A 20746-nucleotide genomic window follows, 5' to 3' on the forward strand; every position below is an offset into this window, starting at 1 on the left:
GGAAGGTGGATTATCTACGCTGACAGAAGTACCCCTCCTGTCGGCATAGATACTATCTACAGTGAAGTGTTGCAGCTGTGCTGATGTAGCAGGTTAAACATACCTGGGTCTCTGTGTCCTTTTAAAGTGTCCAGCTCTCTCCTCCCTACAGGAGGGTTAATCATATGTAGCACTTCAGCAGTCTAGCACGGATGTGTAACTTTAACTTTCAACAGCACAGAAAGCTTTGGATGTGTTTTCTGCAAGCTGTGTCTTTCTCTTGATTTCTTCATTGTGTCTTCTGTCTGATGTTATTAAACACCCTAAATAGGGGAGGCAATTCACTTGTTTCACCACTTTACTGTCTAGATGTAGATATTGTCTAGTCTACTTACCATACTTTTTGTCTTCCCAACATTAATAGACATTCCATATTTCTTGCTGGCATTATCCACAGCAATAAGCATGTTCTGAAATTCTTCCTAGTAGAAATGATGCCAACTAGGTCATTGGTTTTTACTATGTTGTTGTTTATGCCATTGACCTGTATACCCTAGTTGGTGTCTTCTAAACTTTTTCCTTCTGTGTGTAAGTCGAATAGTTGCGGGAAAAGGATGAAACCTTGGTGTAAACCTTCTTGATGCTGCAATACTCATATTTTGTAGTTCGTTGGGATTGTTGCAGACTTATGTAATCGTGGCCTACGTTTGCATGTACAGTACCATCTTTGGGCTTTCGTGGTATTTTCTATGGCCAGCAGTGCCACTATCTGCTCCACCACGCAATGTTAGTACTGTCATCAGATTGTCTGTGACTGCTTAATTAACAGGTCTCCGTGGTTATATCATATCTAAAGGCTGCTCCACTATCTGTAACCCATGGCTGTGCTCGGTGCCGATGAGAAGATTACTCAGACCTGCGTATGCTGCTGACAAGTTTTTTGTTTTTTTTTAATATCATTGCAACTCCTCCTTCATGCCTCTCTCCACCCAAATTAATGGATTCACTTTCCCCATTTGAACAATAGTGATTCTATTTTCTCACCTACTTCTGAGAATCAGTTGGTTAATGTCTGTATAAAGTGCTTTGAATTTATACAATGCTATATAAATGCAAAGTGAGTGTTGACTTTTTAATGGCAGATACTCTGTCAGACTACTGCTTGTAATATAGGATGGTTATGTGTTTAAGGAACTGGCCTGGGACTCACCAGATCTGATTAACTTCCCAGCTCTGCCACAGACTTCCTGAATGATCATGGACAACTCACTTAATCTCTGTGCCTCAACTTCCCATCTGTAAAATGGGGAGAATATTTCCTCTCTCCCATTCTTTGTCTTGTGTATTTTGACTCCAACCCTGCACCAGTATGCCAGTGCATTGTGAATTGCATGATCAGAGCCTCTTTGTAAACTTTTAAGGGAAGGACTCTCTCTCACTATGTGCTTGATCCAAAGCTCATTGAATTCTATGGCAAGACTCCCAGTGACTTCAGCTTTGGATCAGGCTCTTTGTGTGTGAACAGTGTTAGGCACAATGAAGCCCTGATCTCAGGTGGGGCCATTATGTCTTATTTTACTATAAATAAGGCATATCAAACTCTGTACCTGATTTGCTGGTATCAGTCCGGGTCTCTTTTGGCATTCCTAGTGGTCACAATTTCTTTTAAGTGGAAGATTATTTTTTTAGGCCAGAAAAAAATGGATTTATCCCCTAGGTTAATAATAATAATAACAAATAAAAACAAACTTCTTTCTCAGACATCCCTCCCTGAAAGGGAAGGTTCTTTAAAAGAGTTCTTCTATTTGGTGTAGCGTTTCACTGGGAGGAAAAGTGGGCTCTGGTACTGTGTTTCACAGCCGAGATCAATACTGTTTCTCCCCCCCCTTCTCTTTTCTGGTATGCTGAGAGGTTGGCAGAAAGGCTGGGCATGTGATCTGTTTTATAACTGAGGCCAGGGATGTGGCTGGTGAATTAATGATACAAGGAAACACACTGCTATCACTGCTCTTCGTCTAAAGGAGACACAGCTTTTGTTGGATGCAATTAATAATCAGGATGGGTAGAATTTTCAGAAGTGCCTAAATGACTTAGGAAGTCAAGTCCCAAAGGCAGTGAAGACTCCAGATTTATTTAGGTCCTTTTGAAAATACTTTACAGTTGCCGGGGGCTTACATGTTCAGAGCTGGGTTGTTCAGGCACCTTATTTAGGCACTTAAATTCAAGCAGCCTGATTTTTTCACAAGATGCCACAGAAATACCTTTTGAAATTAATGGGAGCTGCAGATGTTCCAGATCCCTGAAAATCTGGCCATTTAGATGCTTAAATATCAATGCAATTGCTTAATTTTAGGAACCCCCATTTGAAAAAAAATTACAGCACTAATGTTTTCCATGTTCTAAGGAGTTCAAGAAGCCACCTCAACCTATTTCAGTCAGTATGATCACACAGAACTGCTGACTTTAAATTTTTTCCACACTTTTATAGTATTCAAGAGATTGCTTCAGGAACTAGGTGTTAGAAATAAGGTGAAGTAACGTTAATACTGTGTTATAAGTCAAATCCAGCTAAGCCGTTAAACACGTGCTTAACAAAAAGCATCCACAAAGCGATCTCTCCATATCAGATCTCTCAGTTCTTGTCCTCAAGGGAAACCTGCACAACACCTTCAAAAGACAAGTGTAGGGACTTAAATTCATAACTCTCTGGACACCTGAAATTATGGCTCCTTACAACAATTTGTAACTTACTCACCCTCCTTTGTCCTATGTCTGCAGAAGTGTTAATTTCCCACTTCATTTTAACTGGCTTCCTGCAACATGTGTTAACCCCAAATGTTTAACATTCTGTCCTGTCTTGTATTTAGCTGTGTCACTCTGATTACTTTTTCCAGACCTGAAGAAGAGCTCCGTGCAGCTCAAAAGCTTGTCCCATCCATTAAAAGAGATTATCTCACCCAAATTGTCTTTCATTTAGCATTAGAATCATAGAATATCAGGGCTGGAAGGGACCTCAGGAGGTCATCTAGTCCAACCTCCTGCTCAAAGGAGGACTAATCCCCAATTTTTGGCCCAAATCCCTAATTCACAACCCTGGGTTTAGCAGGCCAATGCTCAAACCACTGAGCTACCCCTTGGTGAGCAAGCCCCCTGAGTTCAGCACATACTTATTCAGCAAAGCACTTAAGAATGGACTTAATCACCTGCTTAAAGTTATGCACATGCTTATGTACATTGCTGCATTGGGGCCTAGGTCTTGAACTATAAGACATTTCTGTAAAGACCAAATACGTCTCTAGTGAAGTCAGTGGAAAAGCTCTTATTGACTTCAGTGGGGCCAGGATCTGACCTAATGATTTTACTGGGTCTAATTGTCTGAAGGTGATGAGGATTTTACCTACAGGATACTGTTGGTATTGTAGGAAAGGAGAATGGTGTATTGAGGTTTAAATGTTAACATAGTCCAAATGGTACACTCACTTTGTACAACTATAGAAGACTGCAAGCCACTGGAGAATCAGGGCCCTACCTACTTGTCACCATTTATACTCTGTCTACATTTTGCATTTCACTTACATAGGAGAGTGAATCTAAACAGGTCAGTATCACTTTGTTTTCAGTAACAATGTTTAGCACTTATAAGATGGTTTACATTTTGAGAGTCCTGTGCAAAATTTAACGGTTTGTGCATAGTCAAAACGGATATTAAGTTCAAGAGCAGCTTAGTGTGGTCAGTACTCACAGGATCTGACTCTTACTATTAACCCAGAAGGTAGTTAAGTAGTATTATCCCATTTTTGAAGGTGGCGAAACTGAGTCACAGTGAGATGAAGTGACTTGCTGAAAACCACAGTGTGAGGTGGTAACAGAGCCAGGATTGGAGATGAACTGTTCATAGAGCCTAGCTTCAGGATTTAATCCAATTACATCCCAGGTTGACCTGTAGTAGCACCGTGCTGTGCTCTTCAGGGTTCAGTATTTAAATACATTTCTATTAATTAGTTTAGTAGTATATTTTATTCCCTCTTTACCCAAATCTAAATTTTCGGTCTAAAGTATCCTTTTTGATTGTCCTTTTAACTGTGGAGCTGTTGCTTCAAATCTCAAGATTTGTTTTCCTGAGCTCATTTAATTATTAAAAATGAATTTAAATAATTAAGGCGCTCTACAGAGTCATCTATTTTTCAACACTTTTGAGTGTTTGTAGTGCAGTCCTTCTGGTGAAGAAGAACTTTTGATTAATCACAGCGGCTTTGTAATCAGTATCCTCCTGTCTTCAAAAAGCACATGTACCAGTTTCTATCAGTGAGACCCAGTCATTAAACAGGTATTTTCCCCATCACCGATATTTCTATTGTATGCTTTGTTGTCAAAGGAAAATGCTGGCAGAAAGACAGCATGCTGAAGGAATTCTCTGTGCACAGATCTTTTCATGGGCCTGCAGACACAGCCCTCAGGTATCTCCAAGGGACCATCCACCACCCATTCTTGATCTTCATGTGGAGTTCTGCTGGGTATCGGTGGCTTGAAGGGAATAGCGCCTAGGGAGATGTGCATCATCCCCTCCCCACTTTGCAGGGAGTCTACTCAGGAATTAATGCTGCCTGATACTGTATTACCAGCAGAAGATAGCCCATCTGCATAGTGGAGTCCCCATTTTAAGGGTGATTGTGGGACTGCTGCCCATGGGAGGAGCCATGCCAGCATAGATCCACCCTCAGCTGTGTTGACCAGGGCCCAGGGAAGGTCTACAGGGACGAGGGAGGCAGTACAGAGGTACAGGCTTGATGTGCAGATTGCCGTGTGCCTCCAAGACCCATGTGAATTTAGGGGGATCCATAAGATTTGGGGCCCAAACAGACAGAGGGCAAACCCTGCTAACCTCATGGAAGAATTTGAAGGGAACCTTGAAAGTTGGACAGCTACTGACCTACAGAGTCTTTCTGCTCTACATCTGGGCCCAATTCCTTGATAGCACCAGAATCTATACATTAAGTGGTCCTAAACCCCCCCCCCCACAATAATTGCTCTTGGGTTTAAAGAGAGAGAAGTTCTTTCCCTGGTTTTGATTGAGCCGTGGAGTGGGGGGGGGGGGAAACTACCAGGCCATCAACGACTGAACTATTTTAAAGTCAAATAGCAGGCCAGTAGTAAAACCTTTTCTTGTTTGAGCCCCAGAGAGTTACTCTGTAACGGAGATGTTAGGACATCCACGTCATTTAACGTTGCTCCCTATGGTCAGGTTGGGTTGGGTTTTTACTGTTTCACTCTCTACCAATGCAAGCAGACAGTCATACTCTGTTCTCAGCTACAGTGATGCCAATCTGTACTAACCCTCTTGAAGCCAGTTGGCTCAATCCTCACACTTGATACAGCTGAGGGACGAAAGAAAACTCTGTGCCCCTTTTCTGCTCTTCTCATCCTGGTCCACAGAGGGCTGATGTGGTGCAGTTTATGCCAATGGAGATATGTTGATTTCTGCGAGTTAAGGATCAGGTCTCTCACCTTTTGAGTTGTGCATGGGGGGAGGGAGGGAGAGAAAATCTGCTACGTTTAATCTCACTTTTATTAGGAACCCCTGCCAAACCTTTTAAAGTTAGAAGTAGAAGATTTTGTACCTAGTTGCTCTTTCATTCCTAATGTATCAAATGTACAAATAACTACTATACCACTACTGTGTCATCAATTCAAGACTATATATAAGTGTAATAATTAATAGAATATGTGGTCAGAAAATTAGCTAAAAACGAAATGATTTGGGTTTTGGCTAAGTTTTCAGTGGAAACTTTCACCTCTCCATTAAAAAAAACAAAACAAAACAAACACTCAAAACCCAAACATTTTCAGGCAAAACCTGAGGCAGGGAAATCAATTTTTCAACCTAAAATCAAAAACTCTCAAAAAACTAGACACTTCCCACAAAACCCAATTTTTCAGTCAGCAAAAGTTTCAATAAGAATTTTTCAGCCAGGCCTGCATATTAATAGAGCTGACAGGAAAATGGTAAGTATGATTTGTGGGGAAAAATGTCAAATCAATTTTTTTAAATGCCACCCCAAATTAAAAAAAAGTTTAAAAAAATTTGAAAAACTAACTTTTTAAAAAAGGTATATATTTGAAATCCAAAAGAACATGGTGTTTAAGGTTGTGTTTTTTCCTTTCCTTTCTTCCATAGTTTTGTCATCTTCCAGTGACAAAAAGGCAAAATGGGGACAAAAGTAGGGGGCAGGAAGAGGGAAAATAAGGGGCAAAAAGCCCAAACAAAAACATTTTGCAGTTTGGACCCCTCCCCGCCCCAGAAAAAAGTCAGAAGATTTTATGGGGAAAAAACAAGTTTAAAACTGTTTCCCAAGAAAGGGTATTTTTCATCAAAAATGTTTTGAATGGAAAAAAAAAAGTGTTTTGTTCCACTTAGTATCAACATTGCTTACCCTTGGAATGTTTCCCTACAAGATTCTATGTTATTTAAACATGGCAGATACACGGACATACATACAGACACGGAGTTGCTGCGAGCCAAGATTGCAGCGTGCTGAGGGAAGAAAAAAACAAAAACACCACACAAGGCTTTGCACTCTGTCAGTTGCTGTCAGGCTCTCTTTTATGGGAGTGCTAAAAATTCATGAGGTTCACTCAATAAAAGAGAGAAAATGAATAATAATGATCCTGCTGCCAATAAAAGAATGGAAGTAGGCAGATGCTGACAACCCTTCCTAGTGCAGCTGATTGTTGCAAGACAGGATTGCAAGACAGGATGGCTCAGTGGGCCAGATTCTCCATTGCCCCTGATCCTTGTGAAAATGGTTATTCTAGCGGTAGTATCTTACACCCACCTTGCACTGGTGTGAAGTTTGGCAACCGAGCCATCTCCGGAAAACGGTGAGCCCAAGACCCATCAGGGCAAATACTGACTGCTGGCACTTTGATACAGTACTGTAGGAGATGCTATGATAATGGGTGACATGCTTTGAATCAGTTGGATGTTTTATCAAAGTCCCCTTCATGTTGGTGTTATCAGTACACCTGGAACTTCATATGAAGGACAGGAGAACACTCCCATATCATGAGAGTCTGGCCCCGATTTGGAAAAACACTTTATATGAAAGATGCTTGACCAAACAAAGTCACATTGCATCGAATATGAGAGGTGCTGTATAAAACCACATTTTACTGTGTGGACTAGTGAGTTAGTTTTTAGTGTATTGACAGTTGCTACATGTCTTCATTTTATAGTGCATTTTTGTCCCTGGCACTGTCTCTGCAAAATGTAACTGGCTGATATTGCAGGATCAGGGCTTGGAGGAAATTTCTTTTAAGTGAAGTCAGCAGTTGTGAAAGGTGCCAGATTGACAACCCCACAGAATGACCAGGTGGGTGAGGTATTATCTTTTATTGGACCAACTTTTGTTGGTGAGAGACATGCTTTTGAGCTACACAGAGCTCTTCACCTAAGATGAGCTATTACCAGCAGGAGAGTGGGGGGGGGGAAGTGAGGGGAGAAAACTGTCCCAAGCAGGAAGTACATCAGCAGTAGCAATACAGGATTACCCCGCAACACTTTCCCCAATATTCTTCTGCAATGGATTTGTCCAGTGGTCAGATTATTCATTGCAGATGAAACTCCTGCCACTTCTAGCTCTTCTGTCTGTCTGCAGGTAGTTTGCAAATCCATCCTGATTTCTGCAGATTTATTTGTATTATTCATAAGTATTCACTGGATAGTTCAGACACTTTCTTTTCTAGTCTCTGAGTTTCTTCCCAAACTGTTTCCTTCCTGAGTTTTGCTGTTTATAATCCTTGATGTGTAAGTTGTCTTCTGGTATTTTTTTCTGCTCTCTATGTGGATGGCAAATAGCGAAGAAACGCAGCCCCCCCCCCAGTGTGTGTCAATAATCTTGGATTTTAGCACACAAACTTTTGAAATTTGTTAATATTTTTACAAATGTACGATGGCCATCTGAATACTCAAGTAACATGATTACTTATTATTTGTATTACAGGGAGCCTACAGGTCTCCGCAGAGATTAAGGTCCTATTGTGCTATGCACTGCAGAAACACATAAGTGAATCTAGGGTTGACACACTAGATATATTGGACAAAGGAAGGATTATCAGCCCACATTTTACAGAGAGTCAAGTGACATGCCCAAGTCTTACAGGAAGTAAGTAGCAGAAGCAGGAGCTGAGTCTAGCTGTCTGCAGTCCCACTCCATTGTCCTAACTACATCAGCCATCCTTCCAATGTGTTGTACAGATTTGTGATTTTGTTTCTTCATTATTTTGTCAGTTCTGTTCTGTATTGTCAATGGCGTGCACTCACCTCTAATGAGCACCCATCCCAAGGTTGAGTGTAGGTTCAATTTTTTCCCCTCAATTTCCTCCACTCATGGTGCCCCTGTCAGCTGCTGTCCTTGTCAGGCAGGTCTTCGGTGACCCAGTCCTTTGGCCAAGTCACACTCTGTCCATGTGCAAAACAAACAAACCCTTTCTGAGTTAGGCCCCTTGTTGGACTGTATCTCAGTGCCCTCTGTAACATCTTTTTATCTGCAGCCCTATCCCTGGGCTGGATTTTTACTCAGTCCAACAGGGCCTATCACAGTACTCTGGTTCGAGCGGTCTCTCAGCCCCTTCTGGGCTCTCTCAAGTTGTCCCTGCTCTGATATGGAGCAGTTCCCAAGGACTCCCTCCTGGAGGCAATGTCTTTGCCCTCTTTGGACCTTTCTGGCCCCAACTCTTCTGCTGGGCCACTAAAAGTTCAGTTCCCCTTCTGGGGTGTGTCAAAGGACAAGACATTTCCTCTGTTGCCATTGGGGTGAATCCAGGCCCCCCCAAAGATCCAGGTCCCAGCCCAGGGACCCTATAGATAGCAGTCATCTGTCACACCCCTTTACATAAACTGCATCTCTGCTACAATTGCCTGGCCCACTTCCCCACAGTGCCAACACATTCTTTACCTTACCTCAAGGCCTTGTCCTGGTTGAGTCCCATCAGTCAGCCCAGAGCTCCTTCTTGTCCCATCCCCCCAGTCTCTGCCATCATTGCTCTGTCCTGGGTCCACACCATCAACTCTCCTCCAGCTCCAACAAGGAACTGAACTCATTAGGTCCTGCAGCTCTTTTTATACTAGCCTGTTGGGCCCTGATTGGCTGCTTCCTGCACCCCCTCATTGGCTGCTTCCTAACTCTAGGACATTTGGAGGACTTCTTTTCTGCTCCTCTCTGGGACGGAGTGTGGTAGGAGCCTGAGGCCTCCAGGCCGTTACATATATCTTATCATGTTGTGTCCCTTTCTTCACCTGCTGCTCCACCAGTGATACTAACCTTGACTGCCTGTTAATCCACTTCTCCCATGAGCGCTCTAGTAGGGAGGGAGAAAAATTAGCAAGTTATTTTGTTTTAAAAGAAACAACAAACAGGATAAAATGATTCCTTAATGTGTTGATTTCTATCTTAAGTAGAGCTTGGGTGTAATTATGGAATCCTTGACTCCATGTGGAAACAAAACAACTTTAAACAGTAACCAATTCTGGGTTTTGAACCCAGGCCTGCAGTATCCCAGGCAGCTGCCACCCTGCAGCTCTTTAGAGCTACTGGAAAAGGGGGCAGGTAAAACTCTAGCTGGCCAAGAGCTCCTGATTGGGAGAGATGTCTGGCTCCACCGATTGGCTCAAATGCAATATTTAAGCCAGAAGAAGGCACAGGAAGCTGTCTGAGCAACTAGGTGAATTTATGGCTGACTGCTGCTTTGAGACTCTGCATCCTTGCTTGCATCCTGAGCCGTGCCTTCCATCCTGTTTCTGCCCTCCTTATCGCAGATATCCATTTGCTGCTGGTTCCTGCTTACCTGTCTGGCTCCAGGTCCATGCTCACATGCCCTACCTCTGATCCTTGGTCTGACCCTTGACTCTATCTCAGGCTATGTCCTCCTGGCTCCAGTTTCTGGCTCCTGACTGCACGGTTAGGCCTGATTGCCCACTCCCTGGTCCTTACAGTAACCCAAGCTGGAAACATACTGTCCCCTTCAGACGGCATTCAACGATGGTTCAGAATAACAGGGTGCAAATGCCTGAGTTTTCTGTCATGCTAGTGTAAATCTATTGACTTCAGTGCAGTTACTCCTGGCTTACCCTAGTGCAAGTACGAGAAAAGTCATGCCAACAGACAGGGGGCTCTCAGAAAACAAAGGAGTAAACTAAGAGGAAAGCTTGCTTAAAATAATTGGAAAATGATTTATTGGATGCAACATCTACCCTTGGTGATTTCCGGTATTATTACTTTTCTTTAGTACAACCAGGGAGGACAGTAACTCGCTGTGGGCTAATGGTAAATTATGATCTATTGCAAAGGAGTGAGGGAAAATGTATCATAGGAGGTTCAATATGTGCCACACGCTCTCCCTGGTGCTGTTGCACAAGTCGGATCTCACTGGACACGTCTGTTTGAATGTCAGCTGGAGAAAAGGGAATGTAAAAAGTTAGAGCAAACGTCATCTATTGAAGAAAGAAGGGCAAAGTAAAGGTGTTGGTGACTGCGGGCTTTGGAGTGTGCCCACTTATGAGGGTGAGGAACTGGAAGCCAGGAGATTGTTCCCAACTTTACCGCTGATTTGATGTGTGACCTAAGGGTGGTGTAACTTTGCCTCTCCAGGGCCTCAAACATGTTTCCTTTGAAGTCAATAGAAGATTTGTCGTTGACACAATGAGGCCCAGGGTTTGGGTCTGTGGCCTGGTCTCCAGTATGGGGTTAGGATGAATTTAGCCACGTTAGGTCAATTTAAAAATGACCGTGTCCACACAACCAACCCCATTCCGTCGACCTAAAGGGCTCTTAAAATTGACTTCTGTACTTGTCCCCGTTGAGGGGAGTAGCACTAAAATCGACCTTGCTGGGTCGAATTTGGGGTAGCGCGGATGCAAATCAACGGTACTGGCCTCCGGGAGCCATCCCAGAGGGCTCCATTGTGAGCGCTCAGGACAGCACTTTCAACTTCGATGCACTAGCCAGGTACACAGGAAAAGCCTCGGGAACTTTTGAATTTCATGTCCTGTTGGGTCAGTGTGGTGAGCTCAGCAGCACTCAGCAGAACAGGTGACCATGCAGTCCCAGAATAGCAAACGAGCTCCAGCATGGACCGAAAGGGAGACACTGGATCTGATTGCTGTATGGGGAGAAGAATCTGTGCAGGCCGAACTCCGATCCAAAAGAAGAAATGCAAATATATTTGCCTAAATCTCACAGGGCTTGTTGGAGAGAGGCTACACCAGGGACAAACAGCAGTGCCGCGTGAAAGTTAAGGGGCTCAGGCAAGCCTACCAAAAGACAAAGGAGGCAAACGGTCACTCCGGGTCAGAGCCCCATACATGCCACTTCTATGAACAGCTGCATGCTATTCTAGGGGGGGACCCTACCACTATCCCACCACTGTCCGTGGACACCTGCAAGGAGGGAGTCTCACGCTGCACGGAGGAGCATTTTGTGGATGAGGAAGAGGAGGAGAATGCGCAGCGGGCAAGTGGTGAATCCGTTCTCCCTGGCAGCCAGGACCTTTTCATCACCCTGGAGCCAATACCCTCCCAAGGCGGGATCCCCGACCCTGAAGCCAGAGAAGGCACCTCTGGTGAGTGCACATTTGTAACTACAGTAAAGGGTTTAAAAGCAATAGTGTTCATGGTCACCTGGTTGAAATAGGGGAATTTTTGTAAGGGAACAGTAAAAGGACCCCGTTCAAGCTGGACTGTTTGCACTTGGCTAAAAGGGATCATCCCAGAGAATAGCCACACGGCGCGGGGGAGGGGTGAAGGGATCATCCCAGAGAATAGCCACGCGGTGGGGTGGGGGTAGGTGTGTGCTGGACGTCTACCCGAATACTGCAGCCCCTCCTTTTAAATGTGAAACCCAACCCACTGCTTGCTCTGGGAAAGGGGGGTGCTGCAGTTTGAAAACATTCCCACATGTTATGAAGGCGTAAGAAGCCAACCCAATTTTACTCCCTCAAGGTGCAAATGTTTCTACGCTCCCCCTATCATCTCTGTCCCTGAGGTTATCACAGATTAGAAGGCAAAAAACCCTGCACTTGTGATGACATGTTTTCTGAGCTCATGCAGTCCTCCCGCACTGATAGGGCACAACTTAAAGCATGGAGGCATTCAGTGGCAGAGTCCAGGAAAGAATTAAGTGAGCGGAGGCAGGACGCGATGCTGAAACTAATGGGGGAGCAAACGGACATGATGAAGCATCTGTTGGAGCTGCAGGAAAGCCAACAAGAGCACAGACCCCCACTGCATTCACTGTATAACCGCTTACCCTCCTCCCATGTTCCATAGCCTCCTAACCCAGTTGCCCAAGAATGCGGGGGGGAGGGGGGGAGGCTCTGGGCACCCAGCCACTCTACTCCAGAGGATGGCCCAAGCAACAGAAAGCTGTCATTCAAACAACGTAACATTGTTCTTCCCTCCTCCCCCACCCCACCCAGGCTATCTTGTCCGATATCTCATTTTTTTTAATTAATAAAGAAAGAATGCATGGTTTCAAAACACTAGTTACTTTATTTTGAAGGGGGGGAGGGTGGTTGGCTTACAGGGAATTAAAATCAACAAAGGAGGCAGGTTTGCATCAAGGAGAAACACACACAACTGTCACACCGAAGCCTGGCCAGTCATGAAACTGTTTTTCAAAGCCTCTTTGATGCGCAGCATGCCTTGCTGTGCTCTTCTAATTGTCCTGGTGTCTGGCTGCTCAAAATCAGACACCAGGCGATTTGCTTCAACCTCCCACACCACCATAAATATCTCCCCCTTACTCTCACAGATATTATGGAGCACACAGCAAGCAGCAATAACAATGGGAATGTTGGTTGCTCTGAGGTCTGACCTAGTCAGCAAACAGCACCAGCGAGCTTTTTAGCATCCAAAGGCACATTCTACCACCGTTCTGCACTTGCTGAGCCTATAGTTGAACTGCTCCTTACTGCTGTCCAGTAAGGATGCCAGTGTAAGACTTCATGAGCCATGGGAGCAAGGGGTAGGCTGGGTCCCCAAGGACAACTATTAGCATTTCAACAACCCCAACGGTAATTTTCTGGTATGGGAAGTAAGTCCCTTCTTGCAGCTGCTCGAACAGTCCGGAGTTCCTAAAGTTCCTAAATACGCGAGTGTCATGCACCTTTCCCGGCCATCCCACGCTGATGTCGGTGAAATGTCCCTTGTGATCCACCAGTGCTTGCAGTACCCCTTGAGAAGTACCCCTTGTGGTTTATGTACTAGTTGGCAAGGTGGTCCGGTGCCCAGATGGGGTATCACTCCACCACAGTTAGGGAACCCCATTGCAGCAAAGCCATCCAGTATGACCTGCGCATTTCCCAGAGTCACTACCCTTGATAACAGAATGTCAATGATTGCATTGGCTACTTGGATCACAGCAGCCCCCACAGTAGACTTCCCCACTCCAAACTGATTACCGACTGACTGCAAGCTTCCACAGGGCTATAACCACTCGCTTCTCAACTGTTAGTCAGCTCTCATCTTGGTATTCCTGCACTTCAGGGTGGGGGAAAGCAACTCACAGAGTTCCAGGAAAGTGTCCTTACGCAGCCACTGGGAATCATCCCATACCATTCTCCCCCCCCACCCCCACTGTTCCTCACACATTCTTGTCAACTGCTGGAAATGGCCCAGCTTGATTATCACTACAAAAGGTTTTTTTTCTCTCCTGCTGGTAATAGCTCACCTTACCTGATTGCTCTCATTACAGTGTGTATGGTAACACCCATTATTTCATGTTCTCTGTGTATATAAAATCTCCCCACTGTATTTTCCACTGCATGCATCCGATGAAGTGAGCTGTAGCTAATGAAAGCTTATGCTCAAATAAATGTGTTAGTCTCTAAGTTTCCACAAGTCCTCCTTTTCTTTTATCCCATACCCGCAACACTATGCGGTCCCACCAGTCTGTGCTTGTTTGCCGGGCCCAGAATCGGCATTCCACTGTGTCAACCACCCCTACTGCCGCCATGATGTCCCAATTGCCACAGCGTGTGCTTTCAGGAACATCTGTGTCCATGTCCTCATCAAAATCCTCCTCGTTCTGGCGTCTCTTAGCTCGGTTCTGCACGTACTCCAGGATAATGCACAAGGCGTTTACAATGCTCACAACAGCAGTGGTGAGGGTGAGCTGAATGGGCTCCATGCTTGCCATGGTATGGCGTCTGCAGGAGAGCAGAGTTGCAGTGGAAGCAGTGGATGACGACAGTTAGCAGTCGTACAGCACCCAGGAGGACCAGAATGGATCCCCCGAGCTCGTCGCTGCGGAGCAGGAGAGCAGAGTTGCAGCAGAAGCGGTGTATGATGACAGTTAGCAGTCCTACTGCACCGTCTGCTGACAGTAGCACCCCGGACACAACAGCAGTGATGACTGAGCTGAGCGGGCTCCATGCTTGCTGTGGTATGGCGTCTGCACGGAAAAAAGGCGTGAAACAATTGACTAATGTTGCTTTCACAGAGGGAGGGGCGACTGACGACATGTACCCCAAACTACTTGAGACAATGTTTTTGCCCTATCAGGCATTGGGAGCTTAACCCAGATGCCTGCAGGGACTGCGGGTACTGTGGGATAGCTACCCAAAGTGCACCGCTGTGTAAGTCAATGCTAGCCATGGTAGTGGGGATGCACTCCGCCGACTTAATGTGCTTAGTGTGGACATATGCAATCGACTGTATAAAATCGATTTCTAAAAATCGACTTCCATAAGATTGACCTAATTTCATAGTGTAGACATACCCTGTGTCTCCTTTTACCCTTCTACTTGGGGATACCTCTAGGATCTGTCTTAGCAAGCTACTGTGAGGATTTGTAAATAAGTGTATTAAGTGGAGCTTAACATATTTTTTTTCTTGGAAAAAAGAGTTTTTGTGTTAAAAAATTTTATGATTTTCCCCCATGTTGTGGACAAAAGGTTTTAAATGCATTTTTTCTAAATAAAGTTTTTTATTTCATTTAAAAAAATGAATTTTGAATGTTTTTTCATCTCCCTTTTGTCACTTATTTACTGACTTCCAGGAGGGAAAAGTGAGAAAAATAAAATAACTACAAAAAGTGAGAACATGGGATTTTTTTCTCCTCACTTGGAATGGAACATTTTCAAAATTTCAAAAACATTCAGAAATGTGGTGAAAATTTTTCTTCAAAATTTTATTTGCAAAAAAGTCATTGTCAAAAAAGTGCCCTTGTTGAAAAATGACCAAAAATGTCATTGTCATTGAAATCTTATTTTCAACAACAATCACAAAAACAAGACCTTTTAGTAAAAAAAAAAAAAAAAAAAAAAAAGGTTTCTACCAGGTCTTTTGTTTAGGTATATTGGGTCAAATCCTGGCTTCACTGAAGTAATGGCAAATTGCCTCTTGATTTCAATGGGGCCACACATTCCCCATTGACTTTATGCAGAACCTTTCACCAAGGATTTCAGAGTATTATTACCCTCAGTAGGTCATTTCCATTCCCTTATGCGTGGTCTACTCGAAAAAGTTAGGTTGACCCAGCCACATCGCTCAGTGGTGTGAAAAATCCACACCTCTGAGGAATGTAGTTGAGCCGACCTAACCCCGGGTGTAGACAGCACTAGGTGGATGGAAGAATTCTTCTGACGACTTAGCTACTGCTTCTCAGGTAGGTGGATTGCCTACGCCAACGGAAGGGGTCCTCCCATCTGCATAGGCAGTGTCTACACTGAAGCGCTACAGTGGCACAGGTGCTGTAGTGTTTCACATGTAGATGAGTCCTTAGATTTCATCTTCAGAGAGATACTTGTAATATAACAGGGGTCAGCGATCTTTGGCACATAGCCCGTCAGGGTAATCCAAAGGCCGGCCGCGAGACATTTTGTTTACATTGACCATCTGCAGGCATGGCCCCCGCAGCTCCCAGTGGCCACGGTTCACCATTCCCAGCCAATGGGAGCTGCGGGAAGCGGCAGGCCTCAGGGACGGTCAACGTAAACAAAATGTCTCGTGGCCCACCTTTGGATTACCCTTATGAGCCACATGCCGAAGGTTGCCGACCCCTGTACTATAACTATATTCTCAACGTTTCTTTGATGAGTCAATTTTAACTTAAGTCATATCCGCATTAAGGTTCTGTCTAGATAAGGATCCATATTATAGGGTTGAGACATGTTCCCAAAGCAGTGTGGAGAGATGCTATAATCAAGAGATAAAGGCAATGCCTCACTTTATTTTAATAAAAACAATGAGAAGTGCCCACAAAAGCTTATGCCCAAATAAATTTGTTAGTCTCTAAGGTGCCACAAGTACTCCTCGTTGTTTTTGCTGATACAGACTAACACGGCTTCCACTCTGAAACCTTTATTTTAATAGTTATTCATCAACATATTATTTAAGCCATATTCAGTTCCTGACAGGATTATTCTGGCCAGAGGCTTTTTTCAAATGGTTTTAAAAGACAGAATGATCAAGATATTTGTTATGTACCGTATCTGGTGCATTTCATCCCGAAGTATCCCAGAACACCCATGTGCAACCATCTCCTGGCAACCCTTCAACAGCACAGCATTACATTGCACAGCAGTTCAGGACAGGAAGCAAGAAAGCAGATGATATGAAATGGAAACTTATGAGTCATTTAAGATTGTTCGACTGTAATAATGTAGATTGGGATTTGGAGGGACATTTTCCATAAAAATGTGTAAAACAAAAAACAAAACAATGCAACAAAAATGTTCAGGAAAACTACAATAATTGCGTATAGCACTGCAATATCATTAACAATTCAGTATTTTTTTAATTATAGCTTAAAATGGCCAGATTTTCCCAGTTGGGGGCAATCACTAGTCTCTTGAATATATCAGCCATGGTGTTTTTTCTGTTCTCTGGTTTAGAGATGGCTGTGCAAATGCATCTGGCACAGACGCTCATTTTTGTGCATCTTCACAAGGCTTTCACTTTCCACAAAGATCTTTTTGAACAACCAACTACACTTGTTCTAATGTTTGCAGCAAATGAAATCAATGGAGTGGGAAAACCATGAATTTGCTGTGACAGTGTTTCTGTTTTATTAATCAACAAATGATCACAGATACTCTTTTGTAGCATTAGTCTAGCCACTGCTATAGCTGCAAGTCAGTGAATGACTGTAGCAAAAGCTATGTCTACACTTAAACCGCTACAGCGGCAGCACTTCTGTGTAGACACACTAAAGCAACAGGAAAGGTGCTCCCATTGCTGTAGTCAATACACCTCCCCGAGAGGTGGTAACAGTTCTTCCTACCTAGCTTACCTACACTTAATTACGTTGTTCAGGGGTATGGATTTTTCACGCCCCTTGAGGAACGTAGCTGAGTCCATGTAACTTTTTAGTGTACTCCTGGTCATAGTCTGAATGACTATCCAGTATTTTCTAAGCACCCAGCTAATGTGATTTGTCGAGTCCTCTTTTGTGACTGATAACTACCCAGTTCATTTCTTCATGTATCATTCCTAGGTTGGGTGCCAGAAGTGGTGTTCACACACCTGAAGTCAGCAGCTTGCGTTAACGACACTAGGCTATTCCTAGAGGAGCCTGTTGACTGGCAGCCTGGGGATGAAGTTATTGTGAGTGGAACCGGTCCTGGAGATACGTATCAGCAAGAGGAAATCGTCACAATTGAGGCAGTGAACAACACTGAGCTCTACCTTAGATCGCCTCTCAGGTTAGTGGGTTTCGGGGGATCCCAACGACAGATAGCTAACTTGGGGCTTGTCTACACAGGAAGTTATTCTTAATTAAGTATTCCTGGTTAACTCCCTATGTAGATGCTCTTATTCCAGAATAGTTAATCTGCTTTAATTATTACAGATTATTTTTCATGTGTAGAAAAAAAGTCAGTAAAGCATGGGAGTCAGGATCAGGAATTGCAGCAATTCCAATAAAAAGTGATGACGATAATATATAAATACCTTTCTTTGAGAAGTTTTACAGAAACTGTGACGTCACCCTGTAGTGATACATTCTGGTGTGCATCAAGAGCAAACCGAGAACCAGCCAGTGGACTTTGAACAATCTGTGGAGAGCTTTTTCATAGCAATTAAACCTTCAAAACTGTTATAAAAAACTCTACAACCTCAGGCACAAAACCAGCTTCTCACCCTTATTTATGATAATGAACCCTCCCCCCAAAAAACCCTCTGATGATATTTTACTGAACCTATTTAAAAAAAAAATTTACTCTTTGCAGGAGAGTAGAATTTGCAAAGCTGAGTTAGGTAACATTTATTTCTTAGTAGAATGACCCTATTGGATATTGAGCATATTTGTTTTGGTTTAATTTTCCTTTTCTTTGCCAGGGCACATACAGCGGGGGCATTTCCAAAAATAAAAAAAACCAACCCCAATATAATAAAAATGGTCATTCTTTTTGGATAGTGGTTTCTGAGATGGTCCTGGTTGCCCAGTACCGGTACTCTAGGCTTCCATGATGGAGATAACATTACAGATTACTCAGGTTACTAGAGGTTGATGCCCTTAATTATTAAAGTTGAGTACAGAATAAAATAATGTGTGGTAAGAGTGGGTATCTGTAAGTCCTATATTTGGTCTCTAGTTGCCTGAAAAATGCTGGCCAAGGAAACCAATATTTGGAGGTCATTAGGGCCCAATATATTCTGAATAGAGCTGGTCAACAATTTTCCAGTGAAACTATTTTTCACTGGAAAATTGGGTTTTTGACTAAATGAAAATTTTTCCAAAAAGTGTCTGTGGAAAATTTTGATTTTGTGGTGGTTGTTGATATTGTTGACTAACTGAATGGCCAAAACCAAAATATTTTGATTTGGAAATGCCCCTACAGGGCCTCCCAGGAGCTGTAGTTTGATTGCCTCATGCCCCTAATCTGCTGTATTCACGGGGCTCTTGGCCAAACTACATCTCCCATGATGTACCATGGCTTGGGACTCATGTAATGCAGCACTTCCTGTCTCTGAGAGAGGAGACCACGTTTCAGCATGGGGGATGTAGTCCAACCAGGGAGCCTGGCCTATAGAAGAAAATAGGAGCATGAGGCAATCAAATGAAAATTGTCCTGAAATACCATGGTAACGTTTCCAACTAGAAATATGTTGGGTTTTGGCTAAAATATTTCATTATTTGAATTTCCACCAAAAATAAAAATTTTCTGTTCCCCTCTCACCCCGCCTCTTTTTTTTTTTTGACCAGCTATATTTCTGAATAGGATAGAGATAGGGTGGAATAAATGAACAAAGCTCAAACATGTAAAACCGCAACAAAAATATTACTAAACTAGTGAAGCCAGTGAGGATTTGCCAATGGTTGCAATGGCAATAGAATTGGGCCCCGTACCACAACTGTCTGAAATATGCAGGTGCCGCCTGAGAGCATAATTTGGCTCATACTCTTGAAGCTCAGCCTGGGTTCACTCTTGGTGAACGTTTCTATGAGCCTGATGTGAGTTTAGGGTCATAATGAAGGAACCTGGTGGATTCAGATTTCATTCTGATTATTATTATTATTATTATTATTATTATTTTTGCATAGAACCCATTGAAGCCTTTTTAAACCAACCAGAGTCTTTCCGTACTCCCAACCTCTTTTATATTTCACAGGAATTTGCTGTTGTAGCTATGAAGTAGAGATGGACTCAGAGCTAGACCCTGAAACTTAACAAAACTAGTTTGGACCCAGCTCTGAATTGTGAAGTTTCCATCTTCAAGCTCAGGATGAACGGATGCTTCCTGCAGATATTCCTGCAGTCATGTTCTTGTGTCTGTTTCTGTGCTTTGTATAGGTACCCTCACAGCTCTGGAGAAGAGTGGGTGCATGGGAATCGCTTTGCTCTGAAAGCTGTTGTGGCATTGCTTAGCCGGAGAATTGTTGTCCGAGGAAACCTCACCAGAGAGAGGATGTCCCACCTAAGGGAGTGTGCCAAAGCAGGTGTGTCGGGAGGTGAGAAGATTCTTTGGATAGAGACATGTTCGGAGGAAAACAAATAAATAAAGGCAGTATTGTTACTTTGACATCACATTATGGTATATCATTTTGTTAGAAATCCTTCTTAACAGAATAACTTTGAAGCCCACTCAGCTCCAGGAAAGTGAATTTATCTTTCCGGACATTGTTTGACATGAAAGTATGACGTCTCAGGGGTTGAGCTGAATTTCCTTGTTATCTTGCAGATGTGTTAGCCTCATGTTGTTGTTGTAAGCCATCTTCGGAAAACCCCGCCCCCCACCTTTGAAAAGAGGATATCTTTTGAAAATAATGTTTCCATGTACATATTATGTTAAACTTTTAATTGTGTTTACCAGTTAGTGACTTAAAGAAAATCTCCCAATCCTTTTTGTACTCTTGAGTGTAGAAGACTGGGATGTTGCTAAGTGCATTTGGAAAACCTGGTCAAATAACGATAATTGGTTTGATTTCCTCACACTTAGTGGTTTTATGCTTGTATAACTCCAATGACTTCCAGGAAGGGGTTCCTGATTCACCCAGGGGTTCCCGTGTAAAAGAGAGCAGAACCATACCCAGTGACTGTAATTTGGATTGAGAATTAGGACTGCTGACTGCCTATGCTTTCCTTTAAAACTAAAATTCTGTCTGCTTTAAACTTTTCACACAAGACTTCATTTGGTATGCAACAGCCAATTGCTGGTACAGCCCCATGAATTTACTCTGGCACCCAGGACTATTGTCACTGATATGCACTAGGAGTGGGAGTGGTATTATTTGTGTTAGAGTGAAGCTGTGGTTGTCAGAGGAATAAC

The 20746-nt window shown here is 43.4% G+C and overlaps 1 protein-coding gene across 3 annotated transcripts in view; it reads left to right on the forward strand.

Annotated features, from left to right (window-relative positions):
* PKHD1 (PKHD1 ciliary IPT domain containing fibrocystin/polyductin) overlaps window positions 1-20746 on the forward strand; it is a 433326-nt gene that overhangs the window by 176840 nt on the left and 235740 nt on the right. For all 3 annotated transcript variants that reach the window (XM_084623857.1, XM_084623855.1, XM_084623856.1), the window contains exons 38-39: window positions 17472-17679; window positions 19771-19928. In XM_084623857.1, coding sequence (XP_084479983.1) covers window positions 17472-17679; window positions 19771-19928 — 366 coding nt within the window. The remainder of the gene's footprint in view (window positions 1-17471; window positions 17680-19770; window positions 19929-20746) is intronic.

The sequence above is a fragment of the Lepidochelys olivacea genome (genome assembly GCF_965140295.1).
Source record: "Lepidochelys olivacea isolate rLepOli2 genome assembly, chromosome: 3".
NCBI classification, from domain to species: Eukaryota; Metazoa; Chordata; order Testudines; family Cheloniidae; genus Lepidochelys; species Lepidochelys olivacea.